This window comes from Melopsittacus undulatus, chromosome 6 (genome assembly GCF_012275295.1).
Source record: "Melopsittacus undulatus isolate bMelUnd1 chromosome 6, bMelUnd1.mat.Z, whole genome shotgun sequence".
NCBI classification, from domain to species: domain Eukaryota; kingdom Metazoa; phylum Chordata; class Aves; order Psittaciformes; family Psittaculidae; genus Melopsittacus; species Melopsittacus undulatus.
This window is the reverse complement of record NC_047532.1, coordinates 6,489,883-6,512,089: the sequence shown is the minus strand read 5'-3', so window position 1 is coordinate 6,512,089 and position 22,207 is coordinate 6,489,883. Positions and strand designations below refer to the sequence as shown.

The 22,207-nt window shown below is 50.8% G+C and overlaps 3 protein-coding genes and 5 non-coding genes across 8 annotated transcripts; 7 read left to right on the top strand and 1 right to left on the bottom strand.

The window, feature by feature from the left end:
- Window positions 1-522: 522 nt before the first annotated feature.
- Window positions 523-8,358, bottom strand: TRMT2B (tRNA methyltransferase 2 homolog B). Its single transcript, XM_005151339.3, has 12 exons — window positions 8,073-8,358; window positions 6,751-6,805; window positions 6,033-6,152; window positions 5,532-5,631; window positions 5,028-5,098; window positions 4,461-4,607; window positions 4,213-4,307; window positions 3,500-3,714; window positions 3,270-3,371; window positions 2,969-3,088; window positions 2,099-2,198; window positions 523-784 (listed from the first exon to the last, which is right to left on the bottom strand). The coding sequence occupies exons 1-12, from the start codon at window positions 8,321-8,323 to the stop codon at window positions 658-660; spliced, it is 1,503 nt and encodes a 500-aa protein (XP_005151396.3). The 5' UTR covers window positions 8,324-8,358; the 3' UTR covers window positions 523-657.
- Window positions 8,359-8,663: 305 nt separating this feature from the next.
- Window positions 8,664-9,950, top strand: F8A1 (coagulation factor VIII associated 1). Its single transcript, XM_034064029.1, has one exon. It carries the CDS (start codon window positions 8,672-8,674, stop codon window positions 9,746-9,748), a length of 1,077 nt encoding a protein of 358 aa, XP_033919920.1. The 5' UTR covers window positions 8,664-8,671; the 3' UTR covers window positions 9,749-9,950.
- Window positions 9,951-11,118: 1,168 nt separating this feature from the next.
- DKC1 (dyskerin pseudouridine synthase 1) lies at window positions 11,119-21,863 on the top strand. Its single transcript, XM_034064230.1, has 15 exons — window positions 11,119-11,188; window positions 11,294-11,352; window positions 11,568-11,654; window positions 12,188-12,279; window positions 12,823-13,007; window positions 13,493-13,557; window positions 14,100-14,226; window positions 14,605-14,735; window positions 15,707-15,850; window positions 16,289-16,409; window positions 17,671-17,789; window positions 18,536-18,639; window positions 19,081-19,135; window positions 19,879-20,034; window positions 20,494-21,863. Exons 1-15 carry the CDS (start codon window positions 11,173-11,175, stop codon window positions 20,566-20,568), a joined length of 1,536 nt encoding a protein of 511 aa, XP_033920121.1. The 5' UTR covers window positions 11,119-11,172; the 3' UTR covers window positions 20,569-21,863.
- On the top strand, window positions 13,650-13,899 carry LOC115946872 (small nucleolar RNA SNORD17). Its single transcript, XR_004080884.2, has one exon. It is a non-coding gene; the product is annotated as a small nucleolar RNA SNORD17 (small nucleolar RNA).
- LOC115946877 (small nucleolar RNA SNORD83) lies at window positions 14,429-14,505 on the top strand. The gene has a single exon (XR_004080889.2). It is a non-coding gene; the product is annotated as a small nucleolar RNA SNORD83 (small nucleolar RNA).
- Window positions 14,907-15,040, top strand: LOC115946870 (small nucleolar RNA SNORA36 family). The gene has a single exon (XR_004080882.2). It is a non-coding gene; the product is annotated as a small nucleolar RNA SNORA36 family (small nucleolar RNA).
- On the top strand, window positions 16,662-16,908 carry LOC115946873 (small nucleolar RNA SNORD17). Its single transcript, XR_004080885.2, has one exon. It is a non-coding gene; the product is annotated as a small nucleolar RNA SNORD17 (small nucleolar RNA).
- Window positions 18,036-18,111, top strand: LOC115946864 (small nucleolar RNA SNORD83). Its single transcript, XR_004080876.1, has one exon. It is a non-coding gene; the product is annotated as a small nucleolar RNA SNORD83 (small nucleolar RNA).
- Window positions 21,864-22,207: the final 344 nt, after the last annotated feature.

The window sequence follows — 22,207 nt, the reverse complement described above, 5'->3', positions numbered from 1 at the left end:
TATTTAGGTTAGCAATAAGTATTAGCAGAGAACAGCGAGGATGGGACATGCTGAAACCTGTTCTCTCTTCATTTTATAGACAAATCTTCCCTACTGCCTCCAACATATCCACATGACTGACAGTGATTCAGTAGTGGGTTTGGAGGTTTATATAGAAAATATTCACCTGACCCCAAAAGTCAACATTTTCCAAGTGAAACATGAGGGTTTCTAGTTCCTACTCTTTCTTCATTGCAAATTCACTATCAACTTGAAAAACACCTGAAAAATCCTTGAAGCAAGCAGAGAACTAATGGCATGCAGTACTTGAAAGTACAGTGGGTTTTACTATTCCATATTCACATGTTGATGGTGAAAACCCACAATAGCAGGGGGAGTGTATTTTCCAGGCTGCTTCAACCAGCATCCCATGAAGAGGTTTGCAGGGGAGAGAAGGGTGATGAAATGCTACAGAGAACCTTCTCATCCCAGAAATCTGAGTGTTTTCTTACAGAACAGTGTTAGGCAACCCAAAGTAAGAGCTAAAGCAAAATTATTTATTTTTTAAATACAAATGTCAAGAAAATAAGTTAAAATCCATCACTGCGTAGACTCCAGGCTTCAGTACTGCAGGAGGTTGCTTCCCAAGCTCTCAGAGCTGGTATACCTATGTCCTTGTCAGCGGGTTAGCAGCAGCACCAGCTCACAATGAACAGTATGAGGAAACATATCAAAAGGTATAGCCAACGTGGGGGTAAATGGGTCTCCTAACAGTTTCTTCCTTGGGTCAGGTGGGCAGCAGAACCTGTGAAAAGCAAAGAGAGCATCCTTTAGACCAGTAGCAGAAGCCTTCCCACCATTATCATGTGGGAGATCGGGTGTACGGTAGCACAGAGAATGTACTACGGAGGTATTGTGTTTGGCTAACATCACTCTAAGTCTTCAGCTGACAATGGCTGAAGTGTGGAACCATCAATACTGAACCCCAAACCAGCCCTAAAAACTCAAGGACAAGCTGAAGAGTCAGTGGCAGCTTTAAAGGTCCCTTTCCCACAAGCCATCGCAGCTGAAAGACACTTAATACCTTTAGGGAATAATCCTCAGTTTTGCACTACCTTCATTGGTTACCTGCAGACAGATTTATCCCCTACAAATACGCCTGCTGTGGATAAAGACTTGGCTATATGATTAACACTAAGCAGGTGTGAGAGACTGATCTGAAATCAGACTCCACTGTCCATTGTCTCAAAGATTGGTCTGAGAAGCTAAGATGCAAATCCACCTATCTTTTGTCTCAGAGATGGGTGGGAGGAGTTGAGATAAGACTCCAGTATCCACTGCCTGTGAGAAGGGTGTGAGGAGCTGAACTGGGACTCCACTGTCTGAGGGATGAGTAGGAAAGAGCTCTTTCAGTAAGAAAGACTCTTCAGTCCATTACCTCTAGGATTGGTGTGAGGAATTGCTACCATTATCCCAAGAATTGCTGCAGGCACCTGTGTGTGTGCAGTTGAAGAGCTGGCTGCAAGACCAGGGAAACCAGTCCACTAGGAACTAGTAATAGGTGACATGAAGAACAGAGCTACTCCCCCCAGCTCATTATAAAAGGGGAAGGAGATAATGACATCTCTGGGGAGCCATTGCCATGAGGATGATTCCAGAAGGACACCTCCATGAGGACACTCTCCACCAATGACTACTACAGACCCTGAGGGACACCCTCCACGAGACATTGCCATGAGTGCAATGCCATGAGACACACTCCATGGGGTACCTTCAAGGGGATGACTCCAGAAGGACACCTCCATGAGGACACAGACCTCTGATGGACACTTGGGGGACACTGCTCCCACACCAACTATGAACCCTGAAGAACTCCCACCACCAATGACAATGGATCCCTGGGACACTGCAGTGGTGACTGTCGCTTACAGGTAAACCCAGAGTAACGCATAAACTACTTCTGACCAGTCCTGGGTCACACCTGCAGAACTCACCCAGTGAAATTCAGTTGCAACAAAAACCTTCCTAAGCCAAGGTCAGATATTTATGTCCTTGTCCAACATAACCAGGTCTGTCTCTGTCACTAAGTCAGTGGAAGAAAAGAAGAGAGGGTGCTCACTCAGTAAAGTTCCTCATTGCTTCACCCTCTGGCTTGCAGGAGATGTAGATCAGCCTTCGGATGGACTTGCAGTTTCGGATGGCTCGCACAACCCTGTAATCTGGGAAGAGAAATACTGTGCTTCACAGGGACCCTCCAGCACCATGAGCTCTCCAGAAAGAATGCACGGGAAGCATCACACAACTGCACATCACACACGCTTGTGAGAATGCACCAGGGCCAGCTTGGGACTCCCTAGTACACACTGGAGCAAGTCCAGCAGGGACAACTGAAACAGTTAGAGAGCTGGGGCACAGGATGCACAAGGTGTGTGTAAGGGCTGGGTTTGTTCAGCCTGGGGAAGAGAAGGTGAGCAGGGATCCATTTGCTATCTTCAGTGGCTCCATGGGGGATTAGAGAGAAGATAGAGTTAGAATCTTCTCAGAGGGGTGTGAGAAGAGGGTGAGAGGCAACAGATGCACTGCAACAAGGGGAAATGTAGGGAGTAGTAGGGAAAAAAATTCAGGAGAGAGTATCCACCCTCGGACACATTCAAACCTCAGCTGTGCTTCATAGCCCTGTGCAACCATACACAACTCTGAAGTTGGCCTTGCTTTAGTTGGGGGATTGCACACAGACCTTCAGATGCTCCTTCTCTCCTAAATGATTGAGAAGCCATGAAAGATGGGGGAAATACTAGAGCTGTTTGCTTTAAAGAGAAAGCATGACAACGGCACTGGAAACAGCAGACCATGGGGTTTTAGCTGCTGTTAGCACCAAGGTAAGAAACTAGAGGCTAAGCAGGGAGTTTGGAGCCAGTGCAAGAGATCTCATGGGGCTTGTTCAAAATTCCCTACTTTCAAGGTGAAAATAAGTAACGTATTCTCTTACGGAGCCCAGCCCGGGATGGGTTCACCACAGCAACAACGGGTCGGGCATCCTCCCACGACGACAGGAGTTGTGGTAACACAGCCTCTGCCTTTCCACTGTGAAACTCACAGTTTGAAATTCCTGTGAAGCAGAAAGCAACCGCACAAACTGAGCAGAGCCAGTCTCACCTGACATCAGGTGTAACACGAAGTACCACCTTTTGCTGCGTGGAGGTGACTTGTCAGCATCCCTCTGCTCAGTTCTGCTTCCAGTTTTTCAGCAGTTAGCTCGAAACTCTCTGCCATGACAGATTTGAACTCACCATTGAATGCTGCATTCCATCTGGCATCCTCTATAGCCTTCTCCACCACCTCAATACCAATAATCTTGGACACTTGGCGAGCCAGAGAGAGACCTATTGCGCCTAGAAACAAGGGACACAAAAATACTCCGTATATCCATGATGACAAAATAAGCCTTTAGATAGCAGACATCATATCTGGCATGCAAAGCACCAGCCCTGGGAGCCAGGCTCACACAGCCACTGCTCACCCGTTCCACAGCAGATGTCCAGGAGGATGGTGTCCCCACCAACCTGACCCAGCTCCCCGACTGTCTGGTACAGAGCTTCTGCTCCAGCCGTGTTTACTTGGAAGAAGGCATCCGGAGAGATGCGAAACTTGAGGCCAAGCACTTCTTCAAAGATGTGTGGCTCTCCATGAAGGAGCTGGAAGGGGGCCTGCTCGTGGGAGCAGCGTGTCATGGTGCTGGCAGAGCACACAAGAACCAGCTGTTAGAAGGCAGCAGAGAAGCAGTTCATTCCCATTCCCAGGGTGCTCATGTGCAAGGGGAGGATGGGTCTCCCTCCACCAACTTTTATTTCAGGTGAACCTTTCAAGAGGATCAACGAAATCTGATTTTGGTAAGGGATCTGTAATTTGCACGGCCTGTAATGAATCAAAATGGCTTTGCAGAAGACAGCAGACCTAGGGTCTATTCGCCAGTTTTGCTGCTAACGTGATTCACTGTCTTGGGAGTCAACTCAAGGCTCCTAACTCCTATGAGGTAGGGCCACAGAGTGTATGCAAATATTTCAGGTCTGGAAAAACAAAACATGCGACTATCTTAAAACTGCATCTACAAAAGGCAGCCAAACATCCATCACTGTCTTCAAGCAGTCCTTGGACTGGTAGAATTTGATTAGAGATGGAGGAGAAAAAGAAGGTGGTTTTCTTTCCACTTTTTTCCCACGTCAAGACATATACCTCTCTTGGAAATAAAGTGAAGTCAAGGCACAGACAGCTCCAGGTCCACACGTGAAGAATTCCTTAAGCAAGGATTTCTGAGTAGCCAGCTCCTCCTGTCAGGAGCCAGAAAGGACAAGCTGCCTGTCTGGGTAATCCAGTTAGACACCTCTCCCTCCCCAGTGATACACTCAGCAAGCTCAGGTCAGCCAGGGGCCATCACCCAGCTCATGTGCCTCTTGCCGTGGCCCTGTCCTCCATGCACTCACTTGGCCCAGGTCCTGCGGGTGGAAGGTGATGATAGCCATGGTGTGACCATAGCTGGTGGTGCGCACCACGAGCTCCCGCCAGTGGCCGCCTTCGTGGAAGAGGAGGCAGGAGTCCAGGGGGGAGTTGCGGATGAAGTCCTCATAGCACTGAGCAGAGGGGAAACAGCACTTGTAGTAGAGTGAAGACAAATAGCATGACTCTGTGCACCCCAAATGTGTGGCCATTCCACCAGTATCACCTAACTTTAACTGTTTGATTTCAACACACTCAGTGAAAGCTCTTTCCAAGTTCTTGGAACTTAATTTCAATTTGTGATGCTTACATACTTCAATAGATTGACACAAATTAACTGTCACTTGATTAACTTTGTTCTTTGGGATAGTTTAGAAGCTTCAACATTAACATGCAGGCTTGTTTATTCATCCATCACAGTCAGGCCTGAAACTTCCCAAAACATGAAACTGGACTTGAAAACACAGTGTAACTAAAATGACCATGTTCTCCCACATAAAAGTTATAGCAGTCCTAACCCACAGTCCAGGAACAGACATGACTCATTTACTTACCTGGGCTACTTGTTTGTGTTTTAGGGGTATGTTCTCTATGTGGTTGGCTTTCACACAGACAATATTTCTTGCTGGAGAGAAACAGAGAGGCATTTAGTAGTTTTGTTTCAGGGCACATAAAGCACTGCCTCAGACATCCCAAATGCTCCAATGTTGCTCTGCTGTCTATGGACACGCACACATCCCCCCACTCTCTCCCTGCTCAGCACAGGCTCCTAGAACATGGCAAAAACACGGGAAGAGCATTATTGAGAATAACAGCCCTAAATCCTGGAGGGGCTGCTACCACAGCTGCCATCCTTACTGCTCTGTTTAGCACATTAAAAGCTGGTGCTTCTTAAGAAGCTAATAAACTGAGGTTTTCCATTGTTTCCTTGGACTTGGTGGTGTTTTTGTTGTCATTGCCAGGATTCAGGCTTCTAACTCGGATGGGGGCTTTCACAGCAAAGCCTTGCCTTAACCCACACCAGCAGTTTTCTACCCAGCTCCTTGTCCTGCACTGACCTTTGCCGGTTCCCACATAGAACCCCACGGTTTTGGGGTTCCCATCTGGTCCTCGGTTCACAGAGAAAGTAGATTTGTTTCGGTAGCCATTAATGACAGGCTGGGGGAGGAAAGAAGGAACAGTAAAGCCTTGGATTAAAAGAAAAAGTGATGGAGGAAAAAGGCAAAACCCAGCCTGGGTGTTCTGTTGGCAACACAGGAAGATCCACATGAATGTGCAAAATGCAGAAACAGAGTTTGTGCATGAGACCCCAGTACTTCCCCTTGGGAAGGAGAAATTGCTCTATGGGACAGAATGGTAACAGCTTTATCAGGGAGGGCTTAGGCACAAAAAAGGGTTCATAATCACTGGGCTTGTTCACTCTCCAGCAGTCACAGGCTGTAAAGCAGAAGCTAGCAAGGACTGTCACAGCCACATTACCTGCAACCAAGTAATCTCCACCATGAGACGCTCTGGGACATGAGCAAGAGACTGTTAGTGGCTCAGAAGGGGACACTCACCGACGGGACTATAGGCTGGAGAGGACAGCAGAGTCCACCAGGCTGCTGTGTGTCTATGCCCAGCTTCTCAAGACAAGATGCCAGCGTCTGCAAAATCTTCCTCTGGCTTTCATACTTCACCTGCAGAGGAGTCCTAAGCCAGAAACACTCTCACAGGACCACACAGCAGTGGGCAGCCCATCACCCACCTCTGGGAAGGCCAACAGGAGGGAATACTGCAAGTAGGACATAGCCCCAGAGGAGCTCTGCCTTTCTCATCACCGCAGCTGCTTGGAGCAATGGAGAGAGAAATCCTGTGTCTGTGGTCCCAAAGCACTGGGACCACAGACATTGGAGCACTTGGTCCAGCCTGAAGCCCTGGTGAACCACCTGGGCAGGATCAATGTGTGAGTGCCCATTTTCTGTGCTGTTGGTGACCACATACCCCCCCCCCCAGAGGGGACCTCACAGTTCTAGCCTTGAACAGATTTAATTTGATTCATTTAATTTAATTAATTCCAATTAAAAAAAATAAAACTCATTGTAATTTAATTAAAAAGATAATTTTAATTTCATTTAACTTGTTCCACATTTAATTCATGGAGAATTAAAGCACCAGTAAACAGGGTCTGAAGAGTTTACCCCCATCATGCAACTAAGATGCTCGGGGCTGTTGCTCAGGAGGGATAATAGGGGCAGCTGGGGCAACACAACAGAGAAAAGCCCAGGTACATCTTACCTGCAGCTGCTCTTGATAGGGAAATCTCCACAGTGGAGTCACTGCATTTGCTAACCTGGAAAGCACAACATCACAGTAGCACTCAGAGCTACTCACCTCCTGATCCTTATGGCATAACATCCTCACCGACTGCTTCATGGGCAGGACCCTTCTGGTACAGGCTCTGCACCAAAGCTGGCTGTGAACAGTGAAACTCCCTTTTCATAGCACCTTCCCAGTGCAGAACACTTGTGGCTGGAAGGGTAACCCAGGAACCACAATGACCAGCTCTCCGGAGGACAGGTTGAGCCTTTGGCAGATTGACCAGTGATGCCCGGGTAACCCGGGTATCTTTCTGATCTCCCTTTAGAGAACAGGGCCAGGAACAGTGTTTTTCCTGCACAGGGACCCAGAGAGACCCTGCTATGTCCTGGGTGAGATCTGGTTCCAGGATGGTAAAGCCAGGAGAATGATTATTCAAATAGGGAAAAAAATCAAACCAAAGTGCAGACAGAAAAGAGGAAAATAAAGAGATAGATAATATACTGTAGCTTCAGATGGGGTCCATTGCTTTCTCTCACTGAATCAGAGGCTTTGCCAATCCGTTATTGCACTGAGGACAGCCCAAGTCCCACCTCCCTGGAGTTTTCTTCTAAAGGAGCAAGATGCTTCTCTCATCACTCAGTGCATCCATCCTGTGTCATGGACCTGCTCACACTTCCAGTCACTACTGCATCTTTCCTATTTGCTAGTGCTGTACCGGATTAATTCCACTGGAGTAAAATGCAGTTTGTGTGTGACAGGCAGGAAATTACAGGCTGCCCACTCATACCCTGACAGTTCAGGGATAAGCCTCAGAACCTGGAGCTACTTGTACCTGAGACAGGGTGAGCACGAGCAAAACACAGAGAAGCTAATGTAAAAATAAACCAAAACCAAACCCCATCAGAGGAAGGGATGAGCTGGATATGATCCAAGCTGTAACTATCAACTGGGGACACACTAAGCCCATGGAGAACCTCACACCACAGCTGGATAAGCTGCTGTTGTTGTTTACTGGGATTTTTTGGAGCTGCTTCTGAAGCACCCAAGTACTTTCAGGCACAGAACCGCAAATCAAATGGACTCCTACTTTTTACTTACCAGCATGACAACCACTCTGCTCCTGACCCTTTCCCTCTTAGACCTTTTGTGTTTTCTGCTATTCCCATCCCCAAGCCAAGCTCCAGAGGAGCCAGCTGAGCCCTGGCTCTTCCATTCCTCCTGGAGAGCGCCGGTTGAGATGAAACCCCCAACCCACTGCTCGAACCGCTTCAGGTACAAGCACTTTGGTAAAGCCCTACCTCTCCTCCCAAGAGGCACAGGGCAGGCTGTGGTCCTCACCGCCCTGTCCCTTCTCCTTCCGCTGTGCTGCTGCCTTCTGTGCCGGCAAGCTACGGTCCCAGCCAGGCAGGCTGCTCAGGAGAGCACTCAAAAGGGGCCGGTGCCGTAGCCTCAGCGCACAGGACAGAGCCATGGTAGGGCAGAGAGCGGCTGCCCCGTTACCAACAGCACAGCGAGCCCACCACCAACACGTGGGGCGCATCAGCTTCATTCCTGAAGACGGGCTGAACGAGAGCACCGTGCTCCGGTCCGGGTCCGTTTAAAGGCACCCACGATCCCTCTATGTCCGTACTTCACCCACTGTAGCCGGACGGTGCCTACAGCGCTCTCTCCACCCCGGGTCCCGGTTACAGCAGGCGGAACCACCGGCCTACGGTGCCCTATCAGACCGAGACGGTAGGGGCGGGGCCTGCCCTATGGACTCGCCCACTGGTAGGCGGGGCGTCCTTGAGTCTTGTCCAATAGCTGCGCCTCTTCCCTGGCGCTGATTGGCCAGCGGCTACGTGAGGCGGAGTGAAGCAGCGAGCGCCCCGGCTGCGTCAGTTCCGGCTGGCACACGATGCTGTCGGCCGCAGGCAGCTCCGGGCCCGGCGGGGCGGGCGGCTCCGGGCCGGGCCTGGGCAGCGACGGTGATTTCCTGTCGCGGTACCGGCTGGTGTCGGCCAAGCTGCGGCGGCGTTTCCTGCGCAAGCCGAACGTGGCGGAGGCGGCCGAGCAGTTCGCGGCGCTGGCGAGGGAGCTGCGCGCCCAGGAGAGCCTGCCGTACGCGGCCTGGTGTCAGCTGGCCGTTGCGCGGTGCGCGCAGAGCCTGTTCCACGGCCCCGCCGAGGCCGCCGCCTTGGCCGAGGCCGCGCGGCTCTTCCTGCGCCAGGAACGGGACCTGCGGCAGCGCCTGGGGCTGCGCGGCGGCTTCGGCGAGCACGTAGCGGCGGCGCAGAGCTGCGGAGCCTTCGCCGCTCGCCTGCACTTGGAGCGGGGGCAGCCGGCGCTGGCGGCCGGGCTGTGTCTGGAGCTGGCCGAGGCGCTGCGGGACACGGGCCGGCCTGCCAGCGCTGCCGCACCTCTGCAGCGGGCAGCCGACCTGCTGGCGGTGGCGAGGCTGCCCCTGGAGGCTCTGCGCTGCTTGGCCGACCGCGCCTCCTGCCTGCTGCTGGGCCGCGACTACGCCGGTGCGCTGGCGGCGCTGACTCGGGCACAGGCACTGGCTGCAGCCGGGCTGGGGGGTGGTGGTGGCGGCGGCGGGGGAGCCCCCGGGGGTGCGTTCATGGACGTGCTGGCGCGTTGCGAGGTGTCGAGGGTGCTGCTGTTGCTGCTGCTGCAGCCGCCGCCAGCCAAGCTGCTGCCCGAGCACGCCCGGACGCTGGAGCAGTACTGCTGGGAGGCTCCCGAGAGCGGTGCGGCCTCCGGGACTGGTGGCGGTGCCGGGGCGGGCGGAGGGCTGCCGCCTGCAGCGAGCTACTTGCCGTCCGAGCTCTTCTTGCTGCTGCAATCGGCCGTGCTGGCGTGCCAGGAGAAGGACGCAGAGGCGCTGAAGGCCCTACAGGCAGAGCTCTGGCCGCTGCTTAGCGCAGAGCAGAACCACCTCCTCCATCTGGTGCTGCAGGAGATGCTGAGCCCTGCTGGACAGGGGCTCTGAGCACCACTATGGGCATGGATGGGCCTTTTGCAGAGCTGCAGGGTCGGGCTTGGACTTATCATTGAAGCCACAATCTGTGTCAGTTTATCCTCTATTTTGTTATTTATTTTTAATACGAATTCTATAACAGAAGCAAGTAATAATTGATGAGCAAATACGTTCATCTTATGTTGTGTCATAGTAAACTGCTTATTGTGCATACTGAAAGTTGTCATGCTTTGGAAAAGTGTAATGCTAAAGTAGATTGGCAGAAACAGGCTGTTTCTTAAAGAACTGGCTGCAATTTGCAGACAGGTAAACTTATCAGGGTGGTTATCACCTGGGGTAAGGGTTCTGGAGGGCTTGCACATCTGGGAATTGGAAGTTGCTGAAGTTGCTTTGAGAAAAGGCAGCACATAAAACTTTTGTTTCCCCCTGAAAGCAAAGATAGTGCACTCAAAGAGAGCTTTTGGCTCTCATGGTGGAAAAAAGGAGTTGGTCAGTGACCTGCAAATAGCTGCCTGAGGACAGGTGCCGGCGGCAGTCTGGCTGCATCTTATATAGAACAGATGAGTTTGTTTCTGCACCACCTTGTACTCTCCCTCTGTATTACTTATTGATTTCCATCCCAGTTGCCTCTGATGTCCCCACTGCTTCTGTTGAGCTTTACTCCATGGTTTCTAATGTTATCCCTAATCCTTTTGCAGTGCAGGCAGCGGAGGGGGTGTCTGTGTGTGAAATAGTCTTCCTCTATCTCCAATGTTACAGCCTTCACACCTGGAACACTGGGGGTTTGGTTATGTGAGGAAAAATGACCAGGTTAGGGGAAGTCATGGATCAATGTGCATTATTAATAGATCACTAACATTTCTTCTGGCTATAATCCATCCTGGGCAGTAACAGGTTAACCTGTTACTGAGTAGTACTGTCAGAAGAAAAGGATAATTTAAAAGAATGTGAAATTAACCCTAGAGTCAGGAGAAGATTGGGCTGCCTGGTCTAGGGTAGATCCTGTTTGGGACTGTAATAGGTGCTCAGTCTGGGGTTAGAAATCTGGTGTGACTAGAGCTTGCAAGGAGATAAGAGTAAATTGAAGCAGGGTTATGAGGGGGCTTTGGAGAATGGCGAGGGTCCATTGGTCCAACGGCTTCAACCAGCACCAGCAGGAAGGCAAGTACATGGTAAACTCAATAGGGATCCAAGTCTGCTCTCACCCAAGCCGGACCGCAGCCGGGAGGGTCCATCCGCTGTGTTAACGCCTCACGTCGCTGTAAGGCTCGGACGGGACAACGGGATCCACCGCTCCGTTAAACGGAGCCGAGGAACCCAACGCCGCTTCCCGATGGGACGGGACATCCGGTTCCTCCAGCCGCGCGCGGGGCTTGTCGGGAAGGGGCGGCCTCCGCGGTCCTTGCGCGGCGGCGGCGGCACCACGCGGTGCGGCCATGGCGGACGGGAGCGGTGCGTGGCGGAGGGCCCGGGGCGGTGGGGAGGGGATCGGGGCTATGGGCGCTGTCCGGAGCCCCCTCCGCTGCCGGCGGGGTGCTCACCGTGTCCCTCCCGCAGGCTCCGTGACGCAGCGGCGGAGGAAGGAGAAGCGGACGCTTACCGATGAGGATGTAGCGGTGAGTGCGGGGCCGGAGACTGAGAGCGGAGAAGGGAGAGAAGGTGACGGGGAGGGGGGTCCGCAGCTCGATCTGTGGGGCCTTAGGGGTAAGGCTTGGGGGGGTCCGCGGTGCCGTGTCCGAGCGGGAGCATGGCCGGGGCCACGTGGAGGCAGTAGGGGCAGCGCGGACCTCCGCGGTTCCCCCTCTGACCTCGGTACCTTCATCCCCATCAGGACATCCAGCACACGGAGGACTTCCTCATCAGGCCCGAGTCCCGCGTCCCCCGCCTGGACACGTCGCAGTGGCCCTTGCTGCTGAAGGTAGAGCGGGTCGGAGACAGCCGCGTGGCCCTGGTCCTGCTGCATCTTTTGTCCTCTCAGTGCAGAGCCCTGGAGAGGCACAGCTCCTTCTCTGTGCAACCCTACGGCTGGGGAACAGCTCTCTGTATGCAGAGATTGTGTTCATAACGTTTGTCTTGCAGCATCATTTTCATGGTTGCTTTATACAGCTCTTCTGTAAAGACCCAACCAGATTTCTTCTATTTGGGTTACCTGTGGGCTGTGTGTGTACTTATGAATTGCTTGTGCTGAGTTTCTGGGGCACACTGCATTTTTGCTGCATTGTAAAGGTTGGCATTCCACTGCTTTCCCAGCACTTCCAGTGCAGGACTTCTGTTTCTTTCTCTTCCCATAAAACGTAGTTTCATTGTTGGGTCGTTTTCATTTTGGAAGAGCCTCTTACACTCAAACATACAAATCAGACGTTGTGTAACTGGGGAGATGTGCCAGGGCAAAGCACCCCTGAAACTAAGGTGAGCTCACAAACACTTGCAACTTGTGCTTTGATTTTGTAGAACTTCGACAAGCTAAATGTGATGACAGCACACTACACACCTCTTTCTTTTGGCGCTAACCCCCTGAAGAGAGAGATTTCTGACTATGTGAGGTGAGTGCAGTAAGGGCTGGAGTGATTTATTTCTCTTTCACAGTTAATATCTTCAATGTAATTTCTGTTCTGGATTCCCCCTGTACCTTTCTGCTCGACTCAGTGCCTTGCTGCTAACCAGTAAGTGTCTAAATAGGAGCTGCTGATCACTTCCTGTAATGCTTGCTGTGCTCTGAGGTTGTGGCTGGTCTGTGGATTTACCTGTAAGCACTTGAGTTCTCTGGGGTCTTATGGAAAGTCCTTTGGCCTGCTAAGCTTTGAGACTGCTTGAAGCTTGTTTCTAATATTTGCTTTGGCTTAAGTGCAGAGTAGTGATGAGAAGTTTGGGGAAAAGAGAGTTCTTTGGCCATGAGCTATTCTCACTGCTGTGTGCAGAGCAGTTCAACATGTGCTCACTGAGAGCAGTGTTATGAGGCTCACAGCTCACTTGGCTGCAGAGAAATACATTTCTTTGCAGCTGTAACGAATACTGTCAGTGTTTTTATGCTGTTGATGTATTTGCAGCAGTGCTTAGTTCCTGCTCTCTGTCATCTTGCACTGTAGGTCTGGGTTTATTAATCTCGACAAACCTTCCAATCCATCTTCCCACGAGGTGGTTGCGTGGATCCGACGCATCCTTCGGGTAGAGAAGACAGGACACAGTGGCACTCTGGATCCTAAGGTGACTGGGTGCCTCATTGTGTGCATTGAGAGGGCGACACGACTGGTCAAATCTCAGCAGAGTGCAGGTATGTTTATTGCCTGGGTTCATTTGCAGTATGAATGGGGAGATGTGGGGTTCTTTTGAAGACAACATGGAGATTTCCAGTCTTTGAAAGGACAAGGACTACCCTTGGTCTTCAGTGCCTTGAGCCTAGGGATTGCTTGTCCTTCTCACTCCAAGCTAGGGAGGGCGCATCCCTGCTGAATCAGGTTCTTTTCCTTCATTGTGTCTTTGAGGCTTGTGCAGTTTGAAGTCACTGAAAACATTTCTTACTGCTTTTGTGTGCTAACAAAACTTAGGGCCTCCGTGAGTGCAGTGAAATAAAACAGTGAAGAATAAATGTAGCTCAGATTTATTTAATTGGAAGAATAGCCAACTCCATACCAAACTGCGTGCACTGTAGGGGGGTGGTTGTGAACCCTTCAGGGCTCTGGCTGTGAAGCAGGGATGACCTTGAGGTCAACATTAAATGCAAGTGGCCATGCCTGACTGCTCTTGTCATTTTTTCAGGCAAAGAGTATGTGGGAATTGTTCGGCTGCACAATGCAATTGAGAGTGAGGTTCAGCTTGCCAGGGTAAGTCTCAGCATGCTCTCAGCTGTGCTGGCACTGCACATGCAAAGTGTACAGATGAGAGGGTAGGAGCAGAGCTCAGGTGTGCTCTGTGTGTGAGGTGATGACACAGTTTATCCATTCTCTGAGTGCAGTGGTGCTGCCCTCCTGCAGCACCCTGATTCCTGTTCTAGGGTCTGGGTGCTGTGCAGCCTCCAGATACCCTCTGGTCTGCCAGTGTTTTACTGGGGGCTGTTGTGGTGTGTGGCTGGCTGCCTGCAGGAGTGAAGTGGTGCTGGCATGGTTGGAGCCCCTCTTTGGGGGGGGGCTCTGTCCTCACTGAGATGAAGGATGATGTCTGATCACATACTTCCACCTGATGAAAAAGCCCAGCTGTGCTCACTGGGGTCGCATTTTGACCACATCCCTGGTTTACATTGGCTTTATTAAATATGACATCACCAAATTATGGTGAACCTTCTTGCTCATGGAAGTGGTCATAGTTGCTGGAGGCCCCGAGGTGTTGGGGTACAGGTGTCAATGGTTACTTCTGCTTCTATCCTTAGGCATTAGAAACTCTGACAGGTGCACTATTTCAGCGACCACCCCTCATTGCTGCTGTCAAACGACAACTGAGAGTCAGAACCATCTATGAGAGCAAGCTGGTGGAGTATGATCCTGACAGAAGATTAGGTAAAACAGGGCTTTCCTGCCTTCTTCCTATTAAGCTGATGGCTGATAATATTTCCTGTGAAATGGACTGCTTCCTATTCTTGGCAAATGTCTTAAAACCTAAATCCTCACCACCATAAAGCAGTAACTGCATCATGCATTACTTGGATGTGCTGAGAAGCAAGTCCTCTGTGTTTCCTATTGCTGCATCCTTCATTGAAGAGCCAAATGATGTCAATTTAGATGGCATTAGCACTCAGTGCAAAGATGACCTTCATCTATCACCCCAGGCTGATGGCTCTGTGAAGGGTTCAGTGTACAGCTTCTCTTGGAGTTTCTGGATGTGGTTCATTTCTGGATATGTGTTTAAACACTCTCTTGTCCTGCCCTCCATTTCAGGTATCTTCTGGGTGAGCTGTGAAGCAGGCACATACATCCGAACACTCTGTGTTCACCTTGGATTGCTGCTTGGAGTAGGGGGCCAGATGCAGGAGCTCCGCAGAGTGCGCTCAGGCATCCTGGGAGAGAAGGTAGAGTGGTAGCACTAACTATAACCAGCCAGCTTGAAGTTGTTAGAATTGCATGTGTTCTTTGGAGCTGCATTAGCTTTACAGGGTTAGGAGAAGGTACTGGTGCATGGCAGCTTGGGGGTTTAGTGAATAGCCCCCAAAACATGGGAGCTCTTGCCATAGATGGTGTGGAACCAAAGTGTTGAGTTCAGTTCAAGGTGTTGTCCCTGTTCTGGTAATTAAGCTTTGGACAGTGAATGACTGGGAAGTGCACCATGGTGACTGAAAGTGTGTTTCATGCCACCTGTGTTTCTCGGCCTACAAACGGTGCATGTGCCACAAGTTCAGGTGAATGGGCTGCCTGCTTTGCTGTCTGTGACCACTTGGTGTCAGGGCATCATGCAGGGAATGTGCTTCATCAGACTGAGCCTGGGAGGTGCAGGCTCTTGGACACGGTACAGTCCTTTTAGTCTGGTCATAGCTGGATCCTGCTGCCAGTCCAGACTCCAGAACTGATTTCTTTTCTTGCAAAACACATGTTTCAGTGAAGTGTTTCCCCACCAATCTGTGCTCTTACTGCAGCTGTAATCCCTGTAGTCATTCCTGAATTCCAGGTATTGGGTGGTTACAGCTGCTGCAAGAATTTATTCCATGTCAGAGGTTGCAGAGCTGGTTCATTTAGACCGCTTTGCCTAGAAGTCCCACATAGTTGTTTAAATTTGGTCACATTTCAAAGTTTCATGTTGACACACCTGATACATTAGATCCAAGTGCTCTCTGAGATTAGGAAGGTTGAAGTCTGTGGTAGCACAAGTCAGGCTGACCTCAAGTTGTTGATGGAAAGTATTCTTGCTTCTTTTAGCTTGCTTGCTTGATGCTTCTGAATTGGACATTTGTTTTTCACTCCTTTTGTTGGACTTCAGCCGTTTGTGTGTGGTTTCAAGTTAGTGGCTGGAGGAGAGTTTAGACAGGTTGTGTCTTCGTCTTCACAGGACAACATGGTGACCATGCATGATGTATTGGATGCACAGTGGCAGTATGACAACAACAAGGATGACAGCTACCTGCGAAGAGTCATCCTGCCGCTGGAGAAACTGCTGACTTCACACAAGCGGCTGGTCATGAAAGACAGTGCGGTGAGCTCCTAACACAGTGCTAGCTGAGAGCCAGAGACTCGGTGTCCTCCTCACTTGTACAGCTGATACAGTACATGGAGGATCAGGGCCCACATGGTGTCCAGTGCTGTCCTGATGGTGAGCTGTGTAGGATCTAGTATGGGCCACTGCCAGATGAGCAGTAAGATGCAAGAGGCAGGAATTGAGTGGCAGAGAAGCTGCTCTCCTCACGTCCAGAGGATGCTGATGGCTATAAGAGATTGGCCTCACACGTTTGCTGTGATAGGTGCTTTGCTTTGCGTGGCTCTTTCAGAAAGTAATGAAGTTTTATATAATGGGCAAGAAGAAATGTTATTGCTGGGACTGTAACAGCAGTGGGAAGCTAGAATATTAGAGGCACTTCTTACCTTTTTTATTCTCATGTTGACTTATAAGCCTTCCTGTTTCCTGTGTTTTCAGGTTAATGCCATTTGTTATGGAGCCAAGATTATGCTGCCTGGTGTCCTCAGGTATGAAGATGGAATTGAGCTTAATCAGGAGATTGTTGTCATCACCACAAAAGGAGAAGCTATCTGCCTAGGTATGAAACTCCTGTTCTTGTGCCCAGCTTGAAACTCCAGCTCTTGTGCTGTGTGAATGCACAGCAAATGGGTCCCCATCCATCTGTAGAAGGTTTAAATACTACTTCCTAATGGGCATTATGGGTTAGTGTGGCCCAAGGCAGCTGGTGTTTGGCAGGATGTTAAGAACCAGTGGCTGTGTCAGTCCTTGGCAAGGTGCAAACAGTTCCTCAGCCTGGTTTCAGGTGTGGATGCTCAGGTGTGCTCTGTGTGTGAGGTGATGACAAAGTTTATCCATTCTCTGAGTGCAGTGGTGCTGCCCTCCTGCAGCACCTTGATTCCTGTTCTAGGGTCTGGGTGCTGTGCAGCCTCCAGAGACCCTCTGGTCTGCCAGTGTTTTACTGGGGGCTGTTGTGGTGTGTGGCTGGCTGCCTGCAGGAGTGAAGTGGTGCTGGCACGGTTGGAGCCCCTCTTTGGGGGGCTCTGTCCTCGCTGAGATGAAGGATGATGTCTGATCACATACTGCCACCTGCACATCTCACCTGCTGAGCAAATCAGTGTGAAAGGACTTGAGCAACTCCCAGCTTCTGTGAGGTGACTCTGTGGGTGCTTTGTTCTAACCGGGGTCTTCAGAGAAGCTGTGTAGGTGCCAGGGACTGACAGACTGTACAGGTGATCTGTTGTGGTGCTCAGTGCTGCATGGTCTCATGTTCTGTGCAGAGCCACGGGGCTGATTGGCCTTGGAGGGGTAAACAGCCAAGCTGTTCCATCCTGCTGTTTGTACTGCCTGCACTCTGGTCGTCTTGTAGACCTGGTAATGAAAACATTGGTAGGAGTAGTCTCCTATGTTTGGCTCTGCAAGGTTTTGTGAGCTGATAAAGGAACATCACTGCTTCTTTGTGTATTGAAATGGTTCCTTGAGCTGCCTGGAAGTGCTCCAGGAGCTGCTTACAAAGCTCTTCCCCATCCAGTGGTGGTGTTGGTTCTGCTCTGGGAAATGGTCTTGCTGTGTTTGCCGATCCAGAACCGGTCTTTCTGTGTAAGATAGAGTCTTATAGTGTGGTTAATCCATTACTGATGGACTTGCTGCCTTTGAGCAGAGCAGGTCTCTGAAGATTTAATCAAGAACCTACCTTCAGTAAGGTTTTGGGGTGAAATGGCACTGGTGGGGGGTGTTGCTCCTCTTTGTGCTGACAGAAGAGCAGGCTGAACACAGCAGGTTCCTGCATTGCTGTCACAGTTGTGCTGTTAAGAGTTAATGAACTCTGCCTGCTTTTGCAGCCATTGCCTTGATGACCACAGCAGTGATTTCTACCTGTGACCATGGTGTTGTGGCAAAGATCAAGAGAGTGATCATGGAGAGAGATACGTACCCCCGCAAATGGGGTCTCGGTCCCAAGGTGAGTGCTGTGGGGGCATGGTCAGTTCCAGGATGTGGGACCTCACAACCCTCAGGTAGAGATGTGCTGTCCTGGAGCCACGATGGTGATGATTCCCAGTGCTGGGGCTGTGCCAGCTCAATGCCATGGGATTGAGGGTTTCTCTCCCTGTGGATTCTGGGCATCTCTGCCTGAGGCCCAGCTGGGGCTGCTGCTCAGGCATGGGCTCCTCAGGTCTGTACAGCACCAGCCCTCCTCTGGTAAAGAGCCAAATGATGTGAAATGGATGGCATTAGAGCTCTGTGCAAAGATGACCTTCATCTATCACCCCATACTGATGGCTCTGGAGAGGCTCACAGTGAATGTGAGGTGATGGAGGCCAGTGGAAGCACCTTGAAGTCTGTAGGAGTGCCCTGCATTTGCAGCTGGAGTGGTTCAGCTGAAATGTAGCAGGTCACTAAGGTGGAGAAACCAATCAAAGATCTGAGCTCCACACAGAATGTTCTATCCTATGATTCTTTGTCCAGAGTCATCTTATGCTGCTGCTGTTACTTCCCCACAAATTAGCCCTTATTCAGTGGTGAATATGTGTTCCTGTAGGCTGCTGTGCAGGGGATGTTTGTAAGGTCCTTAGAGAAGTGTTAAATAAGTAATGCTGTAGTTGTTTTGTTCCTGGAGTTACCTCCTCTTAGGTTGAGTGGATGAAACTCTGGGGATGATTTCTTCTTCCTGGAGCTGCAGTCTGACTTGTTGTGTGTTACTCTCAGGCCAGTCAAAAGAAGATTATGATCCAGAAGGGTCTGCTGGACAAGCATGGAAAGCCCAATGAGAGCACACCGGATTCCTGGAGGAATGAGTATGTGGATTACAGGTGGGTATAGCTCTTGCATGATGGGGCATAAGGGGTCTCCATGCAGCGAGGGCTGGATTGCTGCCATTTGTGCTTAAAGCCTATTGGCACAAAGCTGGTGGCTCTCTGGACCTATGGTGTACGGTGGCATTTCTTGGATGGAAGATGCTGCTGGTGGGCAGTGGTGGAGGGAAAGGCCCTGAGCAGACAGTTATCCCTTTCTAGCCTGTGCTTGTGGTTTTAGAGGGAGTCAGTCTGCTAAATTAAATGGGGGAAGCCTTGCTATTGCCCTGCTTTGTCTGACCCTGCTGCAGGCTGCAGGTCTTCCCCACACCAGCTTCCCCACCCAGCACCCAGTGTGGGTTACAGAGCCCTTGAGACAGAATGGGGCTTTGTGCTTGTACAGAGCAGTGCGAGTCAGTTCCTCACTGTCCTGCTCAGTCTCGGGATCTTCTCTTTCAGGGATACTTCCAGGAACGAGGCAGCTGCTGTTTCAGAGCCGGATAGGGCTTCAAAAGTGAGTACCTTTACAGCTCTCTGGCTGTGAGATGGGTGTGAGGAAGGACATGATGAAGGGTGGATACACACTATTCCTTTAAGGCAGTTGGTATGAGGTGCTGGATTGAGTGCTGCTTTGGTTGGTTGTTTTACAGGGGCAGGTGTTTCACATTCTGGGAGCCTAGTGCCCAGATGTGTATTATGGCTGCATGGCCCATGAGCTAGCTGTAGGGTGAGCTGTTAGGGCCTCATCTCTGGAATGTTGTCCTTTGGTTGTGAGCCCTATAGCGCACAGTATGAGAATGAGGAGCTCTGATTTGTGGTGTACAAGCTGCAGCATCCAAGGAAATCCATTGTATGGAGCCACAGGGGAGATCTGTTGTGCCAGAAAACCTTTCTGGAGGCTACAGACAGCTGCAGAAATGTCCATGTAAGAGTTGTGCCTAAAGTGCCCCAAGTCAAGGCTTGTGCTGTGACTTAAGGATCTAAGCCAGGACTTGTGAATGCACTTGGAAAGATGCAGCAGAGTTTCAAACCCTTAGCATTTGGGGTACAGGAAGTACAGAGTGCAAAAGCAAATCCTAGCCAGTGTATGTGGGAGGGGAGCACTGGCAAGTCCGTAGCTTCACCCTGCTGCTCAAAGCATTGTTAGCTGTGTAGTTTGATTGCATCAGGTAAAATAGTTGCAGAGGGCTTGCAAACAGGTCTTCCATCACGGAGCAGCTTGGGGAGGTGGTGTGTCTGACAGTGTTTCTCTAACAGAGGAAGCGACAGTCGGAGAGTGAAAGCGAGGAGACTGTGAGCCCACCGTCCCCTGCCACCCCACCACCAGAGGAGCTGAGCAGAAAGGAAAAGAAGAAGAAGAAGAAAGGGAAGAAAGCCAGAGAGGCAGCTGAGAGCGGAGAGCAAATAGAAGTGGTATGTAATGGGATGCTCCCATGGTACAGTCCAGGCATTGGGAACACGTTGCTGTCTCTCCCTGGTATCTTCAGGACAAATGCATCAGCATCCTGGTGTGCGTGTCCCCCAGGTGCCAGGCTTCCCACAGGCCTAACTGGTTGAGGGTGGTGGGAGACTGGGCAGGTGAAGCTTTGGGATCTATCTGTGGTGAGGCAGGGATGGGGTGAACAGCTGTCAGTGCCCTGGGGCTGTTCGTAGGTACATGTTCCTGCCAAGCCTCTGTGCTCTGATGCCCTGTAACGGGTCCTAGCAGGATCCATTTGGTGCTGAGACTCTGTGCTTGAGTGCTTGTATGGTAGTAAGAGGATTGCAACCATGGGGAGCCTGCACTGCGTCTGGAATGGGACTGTTCCTACTGAAATGAGCAGTGAGGGATTCCTTTTTGACTCCTTCCTGATATCTCCAACCTCTTTGCAGCCCAGTGAGACCAGCACCACGAAGAAGAAGAAGAAGAAGAAGAAACAAAAGGTAGTAGAAGAGAGCTCGGAGTAAGCAACTGGATCTGTCCAAAGCAGGAAAACCTCCTCAGCAGGGAGGGAGGAGTGTGAGGCCTTGACAAAAAGAGACTGGCTGCATGGCAGAGTGGCCAGCAAGTTCCAGGTTCCTTTTCTGTTGTGTATATGTGTTTGTGGGCCTGTTTGCCCAGGATATGCCCTGCTCGGGTACCTCTCCTCATCCTGTTTTAAGGGTTGCCAGAGGAGCAGGATGCCTCACTGCCCCTGCACTGGATTGTTCTCTAAAGCTGAGCACCATGATGCCAATAGAAGTGGTATCTTCAGGGAAGCTGTAGCTTCTGGCTCTTACTTGGTGTCTCTGATTTCATGTTGAGAGGGAGGAATAATGTTTCTCCCTCCTCTTGTCCTGCCTCTTTCTTCCTTTTCCTCCAAGGCTGGAGCTGTTACCTGACAGTCACAGAATGTTGGTGTCTGGAGGACTGGCTTTGTCATGGCCCACTTGAATGAGTGGCAGTCAAATCGGTTATTGGAAGGGCTCTTTGTTTTGACCTGGCCATATGCTTGTTTCAACCCTTGGCTGGATGCAGTCAAATCGTCCACCCTGAGATTCCTCAGTGCTTTTTTGACTCTTTATCATAAAAGGTTTAGAACATGGAATTCCTGCTTTTTGCTTCATAGTGCAGGGAGCTGCGTGTTATTTGTTGGCTGATCCCCAGACCCAGTTCTGCAGGGACCTTGCCAGTGTGTACCTCTGGCTGCAATTCGCTCTCCTCTACCCAGTTATTGGAATGGGACCACACCACTTTCTGTTGCCTTCCATGGCTTTGATAGCCAATGTGCTCTGGAAGGCTGGAAATTGGGATGCTGCTGGGGGGCAGAAGTGAAGTGACCAGTATGCTGTGCTAAAGGGCTGTTGGGACTGGAGTGTTCATGAGGAAAAGCTTGGCCAGAGGCACCTCTGCAAGGGGGCATGGGCTGTGGGCCTTGAGTGGTTTCTTGTCCTCATTTCATTATCTGGGATGGCTTGCTGGGAGGGGGAGGTCTCTTCTCACAGGGGTAATGCTGAGCCAGATTTAGCCCCCTTTGATGGGATCCTTCCACGTGGGAAGGATCCACTCTGCTTTGTTCTGAGCATCATCCCTGCAGAGGTTCTGTAACGCTTGTCTTAGCCTCATGCATTGCTTTTAACCATCTGACTTTTCTCCCCTCCAATGCTAGATACACGCAGGCAGTGGGGCCAGCAGCTGGTGGCTGCCCAAACCTGAGCAGAAAGAAAAAAGTTCAGTTTTATTTACTCTTTTTCTACATAAAAATAAAAGCCCTATTTTTGAACGGGTGATTTCCTTCCTCATCTGCCTCCTGTAAGAGATCAGTGGGGATCTGGGGAGGGGAGGCAGCTTAATGCATGTGCATGCTGCAGCAGGGCAGGCAAACGGCTGCCCCTTCTGCCCAGCCTTTGTGCTGCTCTGCTGAAGAAGCTGCTGGTGCAGAGAAGGGGTCATGCTGATGTGGACCATGACCACAGGGGCCTTTGATGCTGGTCAGGACTTCACAGATGCCATGGAGCCACCTTCTACTTGGGTAAAACCCACATGTACCAACATGTGCCTGGAGCTGAGTGTTCTCTTTCCTCCTTTGCCTGTGCTGGAGAGGTCTGATGGTTGCTGGAGGGACTT

What these genes read in the sequence shown, in the direction of transcription:
- TRMT2B (XM_005151339.3), bottom strand. Translation starts at nt 8,323, where the DNA reads ATGAAGCTGATGCGCCCCACGTGTTGGTGGTGGGCTCGCTGTGCTGTT. An exon ending in AACACAAACAAGTAGCCCAG is followed by an intron (nt 4,608 to 5,027) that starts GTAAGTAAATGA and finishes CCCTCTGCTCAG; the next exon opens with TGCTATGAGGACTTCATCCG. An exon ending in ATGGAATGCAGCATTCAATG is followed by an intron (nt 3,089 to 3,269) that starts GTGAGTTCAAAT and finishes TCTGCTTCACAG; the next exon opens with GAATTTCAAACTGTGAGTTT.
- F8A1 (XM_034064029.1), top strand. Translation starts at nt 8,672, where the DNA reads ATGCTGTCGGCCGCAGGCAGCTCCGGGCCCGGCGGGGCGGGCGGCTCC.
- DKC1 (XM_034064230.1), top strand. An exon ending in GTGAGGTTCAGCTTGCCAGG is followed by an intron (nt 13,558 to 14,099) that starts GTAAGTCTCAGC and finishes TTCTATCCTTAG; the next exon opens with GCATTAGAAACTCTGACAGG. An exon ending in CAGGCATCCTGGGAGAGAAG is followed by an intron (nt 14,736 to 15,706) that starts GTAGAGTGGTAG and finishes TCGTCTTCACAG; the next exon opens with GACAACATGGTGACCATGCA.